This window comes from Rana temporaria, chromosome 11 (assembly GCF_905171775.1).
Source record: "Rana temporaria chromosome 11, aRanTem1.1, whole genome shotgun sequence".
In the NCBI taxonomy this organism is placed as follows: domain Eukaryota; kingdom Metazoa; phylum Chordata; class Amphibia; order Anura; family Ranidae; genus Rana; species Rana temporaria.
The window spans coordinates 116,090,673-116,110,083 of record NC_053499.1 but is presented as its reverse complement, the minus strand read 5'-3'; the positions used below and the strand labels follow the sequence as shown (position 1 = coordinate 116,110,083).

The window sequence follows — 19,411 nt, the reverse complement described above, 5'->3', positions numbered from 1 at the left end:
CATGGCCCTGACGATATCCAAGGTATGCAGCAACCCTTCCTTTCTGGAAGTAGGTTTAGGGAAGAAGGATGGTAATACCAAATCCTGGTTCAAATGAAAACTGGATATAACCTTCGGTAGGAAGGAAGGATGAGGGCGGAGAACGACCCTGTCCTTATAAAAAATAAGATATGGTTCCTTACAGGATAAGGCCGCCAGTTCCGATACTCTTCTTGCGGAAACTATGGCGACCAAAAATACTAACTTCCTTGTCAGTAAAACCAAAGGAATTTCAGCCAACGGCTCAAACGGTTGTTTCTGTAAACTTGACAGAACAAGGTTTAAATCCCACGGGCAAAGCGGGGATTTAACTGGAGGTTTAATACGTAAGACCCCTTGAAGGAAGGTCTTAACCAGCGAGTGGGTGGCCAGCGGCCGCTGAAACCACACTGACAGAGCAGAAATCTGTCCTTTGATTGTGCTTAATGCCAATCCTTTATCCACTCCTAGCTGGAGAAAACTTAAAACTCTATCAATGGTGAATTTGCGAGGAAGCCATAGCTTGGACTCACACCAGCCTACATAGGCCTTCCAGACCCTGTGATAAATCACCCTAGAGACCGGTTTCCTGGCTCTGATTAGGGTAGAGATTACTTTCAGAGACAGACCTCTACCCCTGAGAATCAGGGATTCAGCTTCCAAGCCGTCAAATTTAGATGCCGTAAGGCAGGGTGGAGGATCGGACCTTGCGATAGCAGGTCTGGCCGTAGAGGAAGAGTCCAAGGGTCTCCCACTACCATCTTTAAGATTAGTGAGTACCATGCCCTTCTGGGCCATGCTGGAGCTACCAGGATGACTGGTATGTGCTCCACCCTGATCCTGCGCAGCAGGCGGGGTAGTAACTGAAGCGGGGGAAACGCATAAAGAAGTTTGAACTGATGCCAAGGGCAAACCAGCGCATCGGTTCCGCAGGCCATCGGATCCCTTGAGCGGGACATGAACCTGTCTAGCTTCTTGTTGAGTCTCGATGCCATGACATCCACGTCCGGCACTCCCCATCTTTGGCAGAGTGCTTGAAAGATTTGTGGATGCAGAGACCATTCCCCCGGCCATAGAGTCTGGCGGCTTAAGAAGTCCGCCTGAAAGTTGTCCACTCCGGGAATGAATATTGCCGATATGGAGGGCACATGAACCTCTGCCCATAGGAGAATCAAGCTTACCTCTCTCTGAGCGGCTTGACTCCTGTTTCCCCCTTGGTGATTTATGTATGCCACGGCCGTGGCATTGTCTGATTGAATTCTCACCGGGAACCCCTGCAATTTTGACGTCCAAGCCCTGAGGGCTAGTCGAGCAGCTCTGAGCTCCAAGATGTTGATGGGCAACTGCTCCTCTAGCTTTGCCCAAGTACCTTGGCGAGTGCAACCATCCAAAATTGCTCCCCAGCCTGTCAGGCTGGCGTCTGTGGTCACTATCTTCCAAGCCACTGGGCTGAAAGATCTCCCCTTCAGTAGGTTCTGAGGATCTAACCACCAACACAGACTTTGTCGGACTCTTGATGAGAGCGGCAACGGGATATCCAAGGCCTGTGGCCTTCTGCTCCATGCTGACAGGATGGCTGCCTGCAGGATGCGAGTGTGACTCTGGGCGTATGGTACCGCCTCGAATGTGGCCACCATCTTGCCTAGTAACCTCATACATAGGCGAATAGTCGGTTCCTTTTTGCTTAGAACCAGTAGGATTAATTCCTTGATGGCTTTGACCTTCCTCAGAGGTAGAAACTCTCTTTGTTGTTCTGTGTCTAATCTCATGCCGAGATATTCCAACTGCCTTGTGGGCAGGAAATCTGACTTTTCTCGATTTAGGACCCAGCCGAACTTCTCGAGGTATTGGCCCGTGAGGGCCACTGCTCGCTCCAAGCCGGGAGACGAGTGATCTATGACTAGGAGGTCGTCCAGGTATGCTAGGATCGTGACCCCTTGGATCCTTAGTTTGGCTAGGATTGGAGCTAGGACCTTCGTGAACACCCAGGGGGCCGTAGCCAACCCGAAGGGAAGCGCCACGAATTGGAAGTGACGCAAAGCCACCATGAAGCGTAGATATTTTTGATGTGGCTGATGAATTGGAACATGAAGGTAGGCATCCTTTATGTCTATGGACGCCATGAAGTCGTCCTTTTGGAGTGTGGCAGCTGCTGACCGCACGGATTCCATCCGAAATGAGCGGATCTTTAGGTATGCATTTACCATCTTTAGGTCCAAAATTGGCCTGACATCTCCATTGGACTTCGGGATGATGAATAGGTTGGAGTAGAAACCTAGTCCCTGTTCCAGGACTGGTACCTCTACTATTACTTCCTGGGAAAGTAGATGATTTAATGCTGACATTAATGCGGCTCCCTTCTCGGGATCGTTTGGAATCCTCGACTCCTGGAAATGAGGAGGAGGAAACTTTAGGAAATCTAATTTGTAGCCCGTGGCCACGGAAGACCGTACCCACTCGTCGGGAATGCTGGCTTCCCAAACCTCTGAAAAGAGTCGCAGCCTTCCCCCCACCTTCGTGGGTGGGGGCGCCCCTTCATAAGGGCTTGGGGGCTGGTTTTGCTGGTTTGCGAAACCACTGCTTTCTGCCTCTAGCAGCCTGTCCTTGAGACTTGCTGTTGAAGCCGAAGTTTGCTTTCGCAGGAGGCCGTCGATACTGTTTGGCATTAGAGGGCCCCTGCCCAGGGGAGTACTGTCGTTTAAACGCAGGCCCCTGAAACTTCTTCTTAGTTGGCAAGAGAGTACTTTTGCCGTTTGAAATGGTCTGAATGTATTTATCTAGGTCTTCTCCGAAGAGTCGTTCTCCATAGAAGGGAAACCCTACCAGGAGCTTCTTGCATGGGGGCTCGGCCTCCCAGCTCTTTAACCATAAGAGTCTTCTCATATGGATAAGGGATAACGATAAACGTGACGCTTGCTGGATAGAATCCTTAATTGCGTCTACTGTAAAACATATGGCCCTAGGGACATCCGAAAATTCTTCTGCCTGCTGGGCAGGAATAAGTTTAAGCATCTGCTTAATTTGATCCGATAATGCTTGAGCAACCCCAATCGCAGCCACCGCTGGCTGTACTACTGCCCCTGCCGTAGTGAAGGAGTTCTTAAGTAGTGCTTCCAAGCGTTTATCAACTGGATCCTTGAATACCTGTATGTCTTCTACAGGGCATGTTAACGACTTGTTAACACATGAGATGGCTGCGTCCACTGCAGGAGTAGCCCATTTCTTGGAAAATTTATCTTCCATAGGATATAGGGCAGAGAATCTTTTAGGTGGTAAGAAGATTTTATCTGGCTTGTTCCAATCTTGGAACAAAACTCCCTCTAATAGAGGGTGGATCGGAAACACTGCATTGCTTTGAGGCGCCCTCAGTGAGCCCAAAGCTGAAACCGTCGATACCTGGAGATCTGGTACTGGCAAGTTGAATGCATTATGGACCAAGTCCGTTAAGGCTTGAATCCACCAGCCCTCCCCTTGGGAGACTGCTCCAGACTCCTCTGTATCCGGATCTTCGATCCCTGAACCTACTTGGTCCTTGTCCAAGAGATCGTCCAATTCCCCTGAGGAAAGGACCTCCTCTTCTGAGGGTCCACGCTCGGGCGACGGAGATCTAATCCGTTTACTGCCCCGCATAGCTGTGGCTATCATTTTTCCCATTCTTTTCTCCATCTCTCTTAAAGAGGTGAGTAATACCTCGTCCGTGACCATCTTAGGGTTGGACTGACCCGCGCCAGCTCCAGCCCCAGATCCCGATGGCCCCAAGGCTCCCTGTGGGGAAAGCAGCGGCATAGCTTTGTCCGAGACCTCAGACTCTCTGGGGGAATCCCCACCTCTTGTACCCTCTGACCCGGATGCCATGGTACAATACCGAGGTACACCTGCTACCTATTGGTACTTGGAACTATAAAAGTTAACTGCCCAAACACCTGTTTGGGGGATAAAAAATGCTTCCTCTCCCCTAGATGACTTTTTTTTTTTTTTTTTTTTGTTTCAAATCCAGGAAAGAAAAATCATTCTGTCCCCCTGAGTAGTATTGCAAGAAAAACTATGAGATAGAAAGAAACAGCCTATTTCTAGGCTTGAAAACAGTCTTCTGAAGACTGCAATATTCTTTTTGGCCACTGTGTGTCCTCGGCGCCCCGTGCTGCCGCTCTGGTCTTTCCTCCCCAGTTCCAATGTATCGAATGCTGTTTGGAATGAAAAGGAAGGGCCGCCCCTTCCTTAAACCACTGACCCGCCCTTCCCCCCTCAGCTAAACGGCGCGAATTGCGCCTATAACACGTGAACGCGCGCGCGCCGATAGGGGGGGGGGGGGTTGGGACGAAGGGAGCCTCTCTGCTCCAGCTGGAACCACGAGGAGGTCAGCGTTTTGCCTGCTTTGCAGGCTCTGAGGAGGAAGACTGATGGAGCATCGCCTGGAGGCTTGCAGGTAAGCATAGCTCTCTGACACACACATACACTTTATATTACACAGGCCCTACTCAAATGCTTTTCCAACACTACAAGGGAGGTCACTTCTTATGGGGAAAAAATACACATAGAGCCATCCTATCATTAAGATATGTGACTAGTTTGCCAGATGCAGCGCATAACCTTAGGCATGTCCCCTGTGACCCCCCAGAAAAAACCTGCTAAGAACCAAGTTCCGCAAGTTTTCCCCTCACTTACCTGCTCCATGCCGCAGGACTTTGCCAAGCAAGAGGCCCAATCTTCCCCCATCTCCGTGGGGATGTCTAGACCTTCAGGCCCTGGGTTCCTATGAAGGATCCACTGTCCTGGGCCCATATAGCACTCTGGCAACAGAAACATTAGGCACCCAAAGGTTTCTAAGTTCTGGGCCCAGGGTCCAGCTCTCTAAAAAGAAAAGCATTATGGGCTATACCCCAAGGGTTTGGGGTCCGGTTACTGACCACTTTAGCGCTGAGGCCTTTGGACAGAACCGGTTAGCTCACCTAATCCCAAGGATGCGGAGGCAAGCTAAACCATGACCAACACCTAAGACACTGGCGTAAAAACTGAGGTACTCCTCCTATGGGAGGGGGTTATATAGGGAGGGGCATTTCCTGTTTGAGATTGCCAGTGTCCATCACCTGAAGGTACTCCATATAACCCATATAGTAATGAATGCCGCTCTGTGTCTCGTGATGTAACGATAAAGAAATAAATAAAAATAAAATGGGTAAAGAAAAAGGGGAAAAGAAGTGAAGGAGGTGAAGGACCTGCTGTCTCTGGCTGCTTCTCAGTGAGGGGGAGAGGGCCCAGGGTTCTGGGTTTCCTCATACTCCACCAGATGGCGGGCTGGTCCCGCTGTGTCGGTTGGTGTTTTTCCCCCTCACTGACGGCGTCGTTGGCTTTCCCGGAGCGCCGTGTTCTGTCTCACGCGCACACAGGTGCGCACTGCGCGTGACGTCACGGACTGGACTACGACAGTGGTCGGGGACTTTGTCCTCCACCGACGCCGAGGAGCTCACAATGGGGATAGCCGCCATTGCGGCCTGGATCTGGCTGGCTCGGCTGTTGAGGGGAGGCCGTCCAGGGCGCAGACAGTCGCTAACGCAGGACCACCATTGGCTCAGGTATTGTGCATGCACCTATATATACACTCTCCAGGGACTGATGGAGTCAGTCTGTGACCCTTGTCCACTGTTGCAGGAGCGGATCATTGTAATATGGGGTAAGAAGCTTGACTTTTGGGCAGTGCTACTTGGATGCGATTCCCATACACATTCCATTTTAACCTTTCCTCCTTATATCTTTTCCTCTGTAGGCATGGGCTCATGCTGTCAGCCTAGTGCCGTTTCCAGGCCCTAGCTATTTCACCAACCGGTTTTTACCTTAAGCATAGCATATACACATGTTCCATCACCTCACCAGCACCACCTTCACTTCTTTTCCCCTTTTTCTTTATCCATTCCCCCCCCCCCCCCCACAGTCCCACATGTGTTATGTAACATGCTAGTATATCCAAAATACAATTTTTGTTTATGTTCAAACAAACCAACACCGCTGGCCCATGCCTTTCCCCCTCTCTGATGCCCTGCTGACAAACAATGGTTGATGTGTAATGTGTATGCACAATGACCTGACCCAATTCAGTTACTTTTTTATACACAACTATATACTGTATATTTTATTTTTATTACTATTTTTCATAGGTGTCCCTGTGTTGACTGTCTCGCCGGGATCCCCTTGCCTCGCAAGTCTGGGCTCGGTCCGGAATCCTCATTCCCACCTATATTGTGAGCCCCTGTAAGCCGCCATATGAGACGCCACGCCTCCGGGTTTCTCCGGTGCTTTGCCTTCTGTGTGGAAGATCATTCTTGGGGTCCATTCTTGGAGTCTTTTAGCTTTCAGCTTTTAAGCAATCTCTGGTTTAAATACAACTATGTTTACATACAGCAAGTAGGTATCTATATATGTAACAATCTTGCTAATAGATATTTGTTCTGCAATACATTGTAGCAACTATATATGTTGATCTTTTATTTTTTGTTACAGTTAGCACCTTATAGTTCCTCTGAAGAAGACCCTACAAATGGGTTGAAACGCGTCAGTACCTGTCTGACATATCTGTTTACCATTTATGTTCTTTTATGTCACTCTTTTGGTGCTCACTTTTCTGTATGTATTTATTGACTTTGTATGGAGTACCAGAGCTCATTTTTGCGACTTCCTATGTACTAATAAATATTTTCTACTTTTTACAATTACATTCATTTTCAGTTCTATTTTTTTTTCACCTAATACATTTCGCTGCCCAAAAACCCCACTGGGGGAGTCTTTCCTATTATCTATCATTTAGGGGTGAGCAGCTCTTTCCACACCCAATTTGTGTCCTTCTCCATTTTCTTACAGTTAAAGCATATTGTAAATATTCCTCTCATTATCAGCAAAAGGTAACTGCAGATATTACAGCAACTGAAAATCTTTAGAGTTTACAATAACACCAACCTTCGAGAAGTAGCCAACAATATGGAAGCCTTTTGAGTCGTATTCAGTCATAATATAAAAGAGGAAGGGATCTGTGTCATAATATAATGTTTTGTGGTCCAAAAAGCATTTCGCCAAAAGGCACAAATTCTGAGAATAACTCTGAAATGAAAGCAAACAGTTAATAGTGCATTAGAGACAGAAAGGAGGTAATAGTACATTTCACAGAAAAGTGACAGCCAGACTCAAAACCTGATTTGCTAGTGGGCCAAGAATTTCTTTAGCAACAAACCCTTGTTTGTTAACATATGACTTATGAAAGGTCAAGAATGAAGGTAACGGCTGCGTGTGCAGAGCTATCACACACCTGTGTGGATTTCAAATATGACAATAGCGGGTGCGGAAAAGGATCGCATAATCCTGTAATTGGGGGTGAGTGGGTGGTTTGGGTGTGGAGGCGGTGTTCGCCAACCATGCTTCATGTAACATGAAACATGGTCTGAAAGCTAGCTCTTATAGTGTATTTTCACCTTTGCAGCTGAATTGGGATAACACCTACTTTATTACATGTTATCGTGCACAAAGTATAACTTAAAAAAAAATATAAAACAAATTCTGCTTACTTTCTTAAAATACCTACCTAACTTTACCCTTCCATGTAATGTTAACAAAAGGATGGGGAGTTATGTTTATAATAATTAACCTCTTCTGTACAGTGCTGGTGGTTCTTTATTATCAGTTGTAACCACAATTTGAACAGGGTCTGTCCTAACAAAGTGTTTAAAGCAGGGGTCTCAAACTGGCGGCCCTCCAGCTGTTGCGAAACTACAAGTCCCATCATGCCTCTGCCCACATACTCCATTACAAAACTTCAAGCATAATCGCCCTTCATATCCTCAGAGAAGACGGGGCTGGCCTGGAAGAGGGGGTAGGGGGAGAGGCAGTGGTTATTACCCTCCGCCACCTATGAATACGCATCCTCAAAAAAAATGCCAATCATCATCAACATCAGATGATATGGGGCAATTCCAACGCCTCTTCAGATCAAAATACCACCCAACACAACGCTTGGAGGGATGAATATGCTCATCAAGAGTATTCTGTCCCTACCAATTACCGTTTTACACCCCTGATGGACAGAGATCAACAGAGAGGTTTTTTAGGGAACCCCCATCCACACAGACCCCCACTGGAAACCGGCTGAAGGGAAAAAGAAGAGAAGGCGAGGATGTAGAACAATTAAAAAAGATAAGATCCCATTAGTTACTGGTATATATAATATCAGCGGTATTAGTCTGATGATGAACTTAAAGTGCTTGATAAAATTACGAACAGGCACAAATTTTAGTCCTTTAACAAGTTTCAAACATATGTCAATGTCCAGGAATTTGTAAGGATTCTCAATATCAAAAAAATATTTTCTTTCTAAGCCGGCAGAAAGACCTTCCTTGATCCCGGTGGGAGCCCATTCATCACTAAAGAATAGATCAGTGTTTAATCCCCCCCAATTTGGATACTAAGCATACCGAAGTATTCAAAAATATGGAATTAAAGTGGTAGTATACTCTGTACTACCACTTTCACCTACAGGTAAGCCTATAATAAGGCTTACCTGTAGGTATAAAGAATATCTCCTAAACCAGAACGGTTTAGGGGATATTCCCCTTACAATGCGCCGCTGACTGCAGCGCAGTGGGGATCCTCGACGAAAGGCCCGGCAGCCGCCGGACCTTGCCGGCTAGGAGTCTCCCACGCGCATGCGCGGGAGTGATGACATCGCCGCTTCAGCCACTCACAGCGCTGGAGCGGCGATACCCGGAAGACATGCAGAGGCAAGATGACATCTCCCTCGGCGTGGACCAGGTAAGTTCCCTACGCCTCGTTCCAAGGTAAGCATTTCATAATGAGCTAGTTTGCGGTGCATACTAGCTCATTATGGGTTTTGCCTTTCAGGTAGGTTAAAAAAAAAAAACAAGAACGGTGTTTACTACCGCTTTAAGCGACTTGGTTACAATGAAAATTCGAAAAGTCAGAGACCCCTCTTTTGTCAAAAAGGGCATAATTTCACTCGAGTCCAAAAAGGATGTGGTGATACGCCCTGCTGATAAGGGTGGGGGTCTAGTAGTGATGAGTAAGGAATACTACAAGGGAGAAATGGGCCGGTTACTGGGGGATGTGAACACTTATAAAGGTTTGAAAAGTGACCCTATTTTTGAGTACAAAGAAGATTTAAATATATTTGTACAAAGGGGTTTAAAACGTAAAGTTCTTTAACCAAGAATTATTTTTGGTATAACAAGAACTTTTACTTCCAAACAATGGGTGTGGCTATGGGGGCAAAATTTGCCCCAAGTGTAGCCAACTTGGCCCTATGGGAAGAGGAAATCATATTTCAGCATCGTCCCTATTAGCTTAAATGCTACAAACGATGACAAATGATCTGGGAGGGTGATGTAAATAGCCTTGAACTTTTTATGACAAAATTAAATAATAAATTCCAAAAATATCTCTCTTTAGAAATTTTCAGAGAAGGGAATGTTTTTAAAACCCGTAATTACTTCAAGCCTTCGGATAGGAATGGCTACATCCCTTTGGATAGTTGCCATCACAGTAGTTGGTTCTGCAATATTCCAAGGGGCCAATTCATCCGCTTCAGGCGAAATTGCACTTTAAAAGACGACTTTGAAGCACAAATCGCAGATATTGGCTGAGAGATTTCAGAATAAAGGTTATCAAATACAGAACGAGATTGAGAAGATTCATCTTATTGATGGGACCAATTTGGTCTCAGATTCTGACAATAAAAGGATTGATAAATTTGAATTTAAAATGGTGTTGGATTTTAATATACAACATAAATTATTTGAAAAAATTGTCAAGAGACATTGGGAGGTCGTGAGGAAGGACACAGACTTGGTACAGTCCTCCCCTCACGCCCTCAATTCATATATAAAAAGGCCCCTTCCCTTAGGAACGTTATTGCTCCAGGAGTAATTGATCCTCCTACTTTTAAAGAAAATAGGATTTTCTCCTTCCTCTCAGGTTTTTATGCTTCTGGGAGATGTCAGCCATGTAAGCAGTGTAAATTTAACATCAAAAAGCGGAAGGATTTCACATCCTTTGCCACTAGAAAATCATATCAACTTAAAAATTTGATCAATTGTAGTACATGGGGAGTGGTCTATATGCTGGAGTGCGACTGCAGGCTCCAGTATATAGGCCAAACTTCCCACCCCCTTGGGGTAAGAGTGGGGGACCATGTGAACAATATTAAAAAAGGTCTAAGGACTCAGTGTCTCCAGACACTGCAAACAATGCCACAATAGGGAGCCCAGATGCTTGAAGTTCTGGGGCATTGAAAGGGTAGATAGACACTGGAGGGATGGCAATTATTTTCGTCGGATCAGCCAAAGAGAGTCTTTCTGGATAGTGGAGGCGAAAGCTTTAACACCTAAAGCGTTAAATGTTGATTTTGATCTTAACCGTTTCATTTCGGATAAATTACTTTATAATCAATTTTCTTTGGGTTTTTAACCGCTTCCCGACCGTCGCATGTAGATATACGTCGGCAGAATGGCACGTACAGGCACATTGGCGTACCTGTACGTCCCTGCCTAGAAGTGGGTCGGGGGTCATTTATAGCCGCTCCGTCGCGATCGCTCCCCGGAGCTGAAGAACGGGGAGAGCCGTATGTAAACACGGCTTCCCCGTGCTTCACTATGGCGCTGCATCGATCGAGTCATCCCTTTTATAGGGAGACTCGATCGATGATGTCAGTCCTACAGCCACACCCCCCTACAGTTGTAAACACACACTAGGTGAACACTAAATCCTACAGCGCCCCCTGTGGTTAACTCCCAAACTGCAACTGTCATTTTCACAATAAACAATGCAATTTAAATGCATTTTTTGCTGTGAAAATTATCGCCGCCATTAGTAGTAAAAAAAAAAAAATTAATAAAAATGCAATAAAACTATCCCCTATTTTGTAAACGCTATAAATTTTGCGCAAACCAATCGATAAACGCTTATTGCGATTTTTTTTTACCAAAAATAGGTAGAAGAATACGTATCGGCCTAAACTGAGAAAAACAAATATATTTTTATATATGTTTTTGGGGGATATTTATTATAGCAAAAAGTTAAAAATAGCATTTTTTTCAAAATTGTCGCTCTATTTTTGTTTATAGCGCAAAAAATAAAAACCGCAGAGGTGATCAAATACCACCAAAAGAAAGCTCTATTTGTGGGAAAAAAAGGACGCCAATTTTCTTTGGGAGCCACGTCGCACGACCGCGCAATTGTCTGTTAAAGCGACGCAGTGCCGAATTGTAAAAACCCCTTGGGTCATGTAGCAGCATATTGGTCCGGTCCTTAAGTGGTTAATGTATGTTTGTATATGTAGCAATATCATGTGTAATTTTTGGTATTCATTTTAAAATATTTTTTGGATGGCATCGGGTGAGTCAGTTTTTAAAAAAATGTTTTTAAAAAATGTTTTTTTAAAATGTTTTGGAGAAATGTTTTTAAATATTAAACCGATTTCTTAGGATGTTTCACCGATTATCCAGTAGTGGGCAGTTTTGCGCCATTCCTGCTGGATTGCTTTTGGGCATGTATTTTCACCATTTCCTTTAATAGGTTCTCTATTCCGATGACGGTGGTCTGATGCGTCAGCACCGATCAGCTGTCATTTACAGTTTTCTAAATGAGCCGCGAGGTTCGCGGATTGTTACTGACGGTTGGTATGACAATCGCTCTCCTTAAATCAGACGTTGGGTGACGTTGTGGCCGCACCCCGCTGAGGAAGTTCATTTAAACGCAACGCATACGGGGGAGGAGCCACGCTTGGATGACGTCACCCGCTGCCATCCATGAGCTGAAGAAGTCCTGTACCTTGGGACGATACGCGTGCGGGGGGCTTCCAATTTTGATGTCAGGACAGCCACCTACTTGGTATTTTATCGATATATGCTCATATTCTACGCACTAGGATATAGTGCCTCTTTTGTGAGTACTTCTTTTTTAAATAAACTTATTGCATTTTGGTTACTATACGGAGAGCACTATGTGTCTACTTTATACTTTTTCATGCCAATTCAACTACATGAGAGTATACCAGATGACCATGCGCCACTGAAAGTCGGTTTGGAGAAAAGGATCGACCGAGGAGGCACCGTTATCATCTTATAATACCCCCTTATTAGAGGGACAGCGCATTTGACCTGCTGCTCACCCACAGGTCCATCTGCTAAGGTGAGCGGCTTGTACTTTTATCTAAGGATACTTGACTGTTTTATAAGGAGTCTTCATCCGATCACCTATTGAGGTTCCAGAAGTCACCCTTATCCTCTCTTCAGTGAGGCAGACATACTACATGTGGTGGAGGGTCTGTCACCACACATATACTGCTGTTTGATTTTTTCACCGTGGAGCCTTTTTACAAATCTTCTGAGACTCCATCTCTATAAGGACTCTTTCTGGACTTCATGTTATTACATATTTTTTGTTTTTATTTATATTGCGCTGCACTTTTCTACTATTTATACTTTCTCTTTTGTTTTTTTTTGTGAAAAATCTTTAGTGTCCAGCTTGCATTTTATAGAAGGGGGTGTTTATTTATTCGCTGATTGCATTTTTACTATGTGTGTGATTATTGGATCCAGCACAGAACCCTGGGATACCCCACGTTCCACCCCTGACCATTCCGAGTACTCCCCATTTATCACCACCCCCTGAACTCGCCCTTGTAGCCAGTTTTCAAACCATGTACTCACCCTATGATCCATGCCAACAGACCTTACTTTGTACAGTAAACGTTTATGGGGAACGGTGTCAAAACGTTTGCAAAATCCAGATACACCACGTCTACGGGCCTTCCTTTATCTAGATGGCAAATCACCTCCTCATAGAAGGTTAAACATCCATGCTGATTACGGCTAATGATAGCGTTTTCATTACTAAAATCGTGTATATAGTCCCTTATCATCACCTTCAGGAGCTTGCATACTAGGGATGTAGTTTAGCCCTTTTTTTAAATATCGGTGCTACATTAGCTTTTCTCCAATCAGCTGGTACCATTCTAGTCAATAGACTGTTCGGAAAAATTAAGAACAATGGTCTGGCAATTACTTGAACGAGTTCCCCAAGTACCCTCGGGTGCAAACCATCTGGTCCCGATGACTTAATAATGTTAAGTTTCCCAAGTCTGAGATTGAGAAGAAGAATAAATGCAATACCTTCACCATCTCCCCATCCTTTGTAACCAAATTTCCTTCCTCATTCTTTATGGGGCCAATATGATCTGTCTTGGTTTTTTTTTTTTTTTTTTTTGCTCTCCTCCGCTGTGTGTCTTTTGTGTTCCATCTTAGCCGCCCTAATTGCACCCTTACATTTCTTGTTCCATTCTTTGTAAAGTCTGAATGCTGATCCCTCAGCCTTGTATTTTTTTAAAGCCTTCCCCTTTGCTTTTATATGCATTTTTTCATTGAAGTTAAGCCATCCAGGACTTTTGTTCGCTCTTTTAAATTTATTTCCCAATGGGATGCACTGGCTCTTGTCCTTATTTAATATGCTCTTAAAGTAAACCCATCTCTCCTCCATGTTCTTTGTTCCCAAGATTCTATCCCAATTTCGAACAATTGCGCAGTCGTGCAACACTACACAAATAGAGCGTTGTTTTGGTGGTATTTGATCACCTCTGTGGTTTTTATTTAAGACCGACAATTTTGAAAATAAATAAAAAATGTTTTACTTTCTGCTATAAAACATATCCAAAAAAAAAAAGTAAAACATCAAATGTATTCATCAATTTAGGCCAATATGTATTCTGCTACGTTATTGGTAAAAAAAAAAATATATATATATATATATATATATATATATATATATATATATATATATATATATATATATATATATATGTTTGAGCAAAGTTAAAGGGTCTACAAAACTATGGGATACATTTATAGATTTTTTTTTTTTTTTTTTCTTTACTAGTAATGGGGGCAATTGGCGATTTTTAGCGGGACTGCGATATTGTGGCAGACAAATCCAACACTAAAGCCTCGTACACACCATCCGATGTTCCACAGACAGAGCACCAGACTTTTGTCCGAAAGGCGTTGGCCATGAACTTGTCTTGAATAACAACGCACACAATTGTCGGCCAACAAACGTAGTGACGTACTACGTGAAATTTCAGCTCTTGAGTGCCACCTTTGGGACCTTCTGCTAATGTCGTATTTGGTGAGCATTGATTCCCAGCATGCGTGTTTGTACTTTGGACTTTTGTCTGACGAACTTGTGTTGGAAAATCAGACCACTGTCCGCGAAAAATTTATAAGCGTGCCATCCAACATTTGTCTGCGGAAAATCTGACAATTGTCTGATGGATCGTACAAACGGTTGGATTTTCAGCCAACAGGCTGTCATCACACAATTCCTGTCGGAAAATCCGATCATGTGTACAAGGCTTAAGTGACACTTTTTGGGGACCAGTGACACCAATACAGTGATCAGTGCTAAAAAAATGCAGTGAAAAGGTTAACATCAGGGGCGATCAAAGGTTAAAAGGTGTTTTCTGGGAGTACTTTCTTATTGTGTGGGGGGTGGTTTAACTGTAGGAAGACAGATCTGTGTTCCTGCTTTGCAGAAACACAAGATCATGGTCTTCCTTACTAGCAGAAAGGGTGAACTGTTTTGTTTACATAGGCAAACTGTCGCTTTGCCTCTCTTGGAACGATTGCTGGGTTTCCGGCAGACAGTGGGTCCCCCGGACCCACTGATTGGCTCATGCTGTGTTCAATTACAGTGGCAGCACACGCTCTAGACCCAAAGAAAAAAAAAATCACGTACAGGTATGTGATTTTGCGCTTAAGAGCCACCCTGCCACAGTATATGTACATGGGGCGGTCCTGAAGCAGTTGAGCACGGAATTTACATCACGGGCTACCCCATGTGACATTGTTAATGTACGCTGATTAAAGACTCAGACCAAACACTGTCACATGGGGAGGTCATGTGCTCCCTCATACCCAGAAGCCCTGCTCTGTTAGCTTTGGGGGAGCTATCTGAGGTTAGCGTCAAAGCTGAAATTGATAAGGAAAGACTTGTAGTTTGGATTACCTATATTTTTTTTCCATGACGCTAAACACGCAGTTTCAAGCACATCTTAGATTTACATAAGTAAAATGCACCTGTACTTACCTTATTTTTACGTCCATCTATTTCAAAGAAGGAGATGGTCCCTTTCCTGTAAATTTCATTCCCTGGTGGATGTCTCAGGTTACATTTGGTCTTTGAAGGACAAAAGAAAGGATCAGCATTGTTGCATAAAGGACAATTACCAATTTATAATGGGAACAAAACCTCCTGCTATATGTAAAGAAAAAAAGTGGTACTGTCCACATCAACCTAAAAGAAAATTGTATGTTAGTTACTTTTTTCTTTTAGGTTATATACCGGTATGTTTTTAAAGTGGAATTTTACCCAGAACATCTTGATAAAAATAATGTTCTTTCGCAAGAAACATACATTCCACAAGGACCCTTGCACACAGGCATCATAATTTACTGATGTTTACTCAGGAACTCGTGACGCCCGTGTGCAAGGGTCTAAAAACTGTGTGTAAAGACCTGAGTAATGTTCAGTATAGGCGAGCAAAGGTGCATAAGAATATAGATATATAGAGTAAAATTCTTCTACATTGCCAGTATTGTAATATACTCATTTATACTCACGTAAACAAGCCTATAGACGAGTGTGTGAGTAAATTACTGCACTCAAATGTAAAATTTTCTATTGTTGGGTTACTGCTCTGTACTCAATTGTGTATTACCAAGCTTTACTCAGCTGTGTGCAATGTCCCATAAACAACAATGCATCTCATTTCAGATCAGTAAAAAACGCAGCATTCTTTTACTCCTGTGTGCAAGAGGACTAATACTTATGCTACCAAAATGAGTGTGCTGTATATTGCCTCGAGCATTGTTCCTGTTTCTTCTTGCCGGAAGCTGTCATTTTGCTGAAGCCCAGAGCCCCTGAGCATTAGTAAATCTTTAGACAGTCAGCAGATTGGCCTTGACAAAAATCAGCACTGTGCCTAAAAATAGAGATCAACTGAGCATGTGCAGAGCAGTGTGAGACTTTTTAAACAGTATAGGCAAGCACCTTTTTTTAATGTTCTACATAGCTATACCTGCAAATGGGCCAGCCTGAAGTGATCTAGCAGGACTTAATATTCTTAATAAAGTTTTTGAATAAAAGTAGGCAAGTATTATCCAAGCCCCCAAGTTGTTTTTTGTGTCCCGTTGAGAAGATTTCCCTTCCTGTTCTGGAGTTACAAAAGGAAATTAATAAACATCTCCCTGGGGGGCGTGGCCAAGAGCAGCATGTGAGCGGACGTGTCTCACAGAGCTCCCTGTAAGCACACTGCAGTGATCCTTCTCCCGGCCAGAATATTGCTGGATTCCGGTCCCAAACACCGCATCGAAGTACCGCGGCATCCAGGGAACATACCGCCCCGCACGTCTGCCCGTTTACCGGTATGATGACCCGCAAACAGCTCAAGGGAGATGAGCTGCAGGACCTGCAAAATGGCGCCGCTGCCGGCTGGAAGACACGAGGGGACAAGAAGGACACGGGTAAGAATCCCCCCTCGACACCTAAAGCCCAGGGGAAGGAGATGCCCAGGGATATGGTGTACTATGCGCAGAAGCTTAATGGCATAGCAGACCGTCCCTCGGATGAGGAGCTGGACGCCACGCCAGATATCTTTCACACACAGATGCAGAGGCCTGGCTCTGCCCAGGCATCGCAGCAGGCCTCAATCCAAATAGCAGCAGAGGTACATGCGGAGGAGGAGGGGGGTGATGAGGGCATGGAGCAACCCACACTAGCCCAGATACTTAAAGCGGTCAATAAGTGCATGGCCTCGGTGCAGACTTTGCAGCAACACTTTGGGGGATTGAAGGAGGAGGTGGGATTGATTCGACACGACTTCCAGAAAATAAGGGAACGCACCACAGCGGTGGAAAGTCGTGTAAGCGAGGTGGAAGATAGAATGGCCCCCCTCATTAGGGAACTACAGGTCACAGATAGAACAGCGATAACCAACGAAAACCGCAACAAAGACATTGAGAACCGTTTGAGGAGGAGCAATGTCCGTATAGTGGGCCTCCCTGAAAAAACGGAGGGCCGAGACCCCACTGCATTTGTGGAAGCCTGGCTTCAAGAAGTCTTTGGAAAAGATTCCTTTACACCTTTTTACTCAGTGGAGAGGGCGCACAGGGTGCCACCCAGACCTCTCCCACCGGGCAACCCGCCACGTACCATGCTGGCCAAATTGCTCAACTTTAAGGACAAGGAAATTATTCTGCGATTGGCCAGAGAGCGCCGCAACATTCAACTCAATGGAGTGAGAGTGTCCTTCTACCCCGACTTCTCCGCGGAGGTGCAGAGACCAAGGGCCAAATTTGGAGAAGTGAAGAGGAGATTGCAACGCCTGCGGGCCAACTATGCAATGCTTTACCCTGCTAAACTTCGCATCATTGCAGGCGGCAGGGCCCAGTTCTTCGAATCGGCGACGGATGCCTCATCGTGGCTTGATATGAACGAACAGTTGATTCGCCAGGCGGAGAGGCCGGAGGCAGACGCGGACTGAACTATCCTGTTTTGATGAACCAAGTGGTGCGGTGGTAAGCCGGTTCAAACCCCCCTGTGTTTTTTTTTTTCCTCTTGATTTTTGTCTCCCTCCTGGGAGTGTTGGGGGGGGGGGGGGGGGGTTTTTTTCTTTGCCACTAGCCATAGGGTCCTAGGACCGGGAGAACATTATATGCAGATGACAAAAAAAAAGGGCCTTGATCTGACTTTGTTACTACTCAGAATTTGTGCGAACTGGTTTATTTTTTCCCCCCTTTTCCTAATTGACTTTCCAGGTTTTTACGTGAGACTTGGATCGCATAGGCGGTGCCCTGAGAGGCACAGGAGAGGGACTGCAGGCTGCACGTTGCGTCTGTGGTGGGGAAGGGGCGCAGGTTTAGCCCCACAGCAGTGCGCTGCAAAGATGTTATGTTTTTTGTTTTTTTTCATGTTAGTCCTACTAATTTTTCTTTGTTTTATGGCTGATGCTCTCCTCTCACCGCACTCGGAGGGACTGCCACTTCGGACTCACGCCCGGAACTGCAGGCCTGCAGTTGCCCGGGCTACACATGACCCAAGCGGTGAGGTATTGATGGTCATGGCGCAGCGAGGCTTGCTTGACTGCTTGCTACTGCTGCACAGTGTCCTAACACTTCCTCCCTGTACTGTATATCTTGTTTTATTACTATTATTGGTAGATTTCAAAGGAGGACTCTTATCTTACATTGGCAAAGTTAAATGAAATATACCCGCTGGCAGGAATGAGAGGGGTAGTGTCTGCTATGGTGGGTGGTGGGTTGATATGACATGTGATGCTCTTATAAAAGGGACGTGATGACAGAAATAGCAGTAATTTCATGGAATATAAGGGAACTGGGGGACCCACTTAAAAGAACCATGGTATCGTCTGCCTTGAGGAAGCATTTTCCTGCCATATGTGTCTTGCAGGAGACTCATCTGACTCCAGACACTGTGTCATGGATAGGGTTCGCTTGGGCGGGCTGGTCGTATCATTCCACTCACACCTCCTATTCAAGGGGGGTGAGTGTACTGGTACATAGGTCCCTAGATTTTCAACTACTAGATTCCAGGATTGATCAGGAGGGAAGATATGTATTCTTACTGTGTAGAGTATATCAGTTAACATTCATACTCGCTGCGTTATATGTTCCTCCTCCTTTCAGCCCTCAAATATTGCGTATCCTCCTGTCCTTTCAGCTGAGTAACCCTGGTGTCCCTTTGATGGCGGTAGGGGATTTTAATGGGATAATGGACCCGCACCTTGATAGACGTCCCTGGCCCGGGAGGAGCCCCGGGGACGACAAGGACAGCCATGGCAAAGTTTATAGAGGAGGTGGGGTGGGTAGACCCTTGGAGAATGAGGAACCCCCTGGAGAGGCAGTTTTCCTGCTTCTCCAAATCGCATATGTCCCTGTCCAGGATTGATCTATGCAAGTGCTCATCCTCCGCCACCCAGTACGTCGAAGATGTACAATATCTCCCCCGGTGCATTTCGGATCATTCCCCCATTCTGCTCACCTTAAGGGTCAGGCCTCTTACTACCCTTCCGCGTGCACCATGGAAACTTAACGCCTTTTGGCTCAACCTTTTCCCTTCCCATGACAAAATTGAACAAGACATTGTGGCCTTTTGGCAGAGACATGCGGATCATCCTGGCACGGACACAGCATGGGATGCTTTTAAGGCCTTTCTGAGAGGGATCTTTATTGCAGAGGTAAACACCATAAAGCGCAGCACAACTGAACAAAGGGAACAGATGGCTCAGATGGTCAGGCGCCTGGAAGCAGAGTATATTGCTAATGCG

The 19,411-nt window shown here is 45.2% G+C and overlaps 1 protein-coding gene across 1 annotated transcript in view; it reads right to left on the bottom strand.

Annotated features, from left to right (window-relative positions):
• KAT5 (lysine acetyltransferase 5) overlaps window positions 1-19,411 on the bottom strand; it is a 61,644-nt gene that overhangs the window by 7,203 nt on the left and 35,030 nt on the right. The window contains exons 9-10 of the mRNA XM_040328890.1: window positions 15,154-15,243; window positions 6,967-7,107 (exon numbers count right to left, since the gene is read on the bottom strand). Coding sequence (XP_040184824.1) covers window positions 6,967-7,107; window positions 15,154-15,243 — 231 coding nt within the window. The remainder of the gene's footprint in view (window positions 1-6,966; window positions 7,108-15,153; window positions 15,244-19,411) is intronic.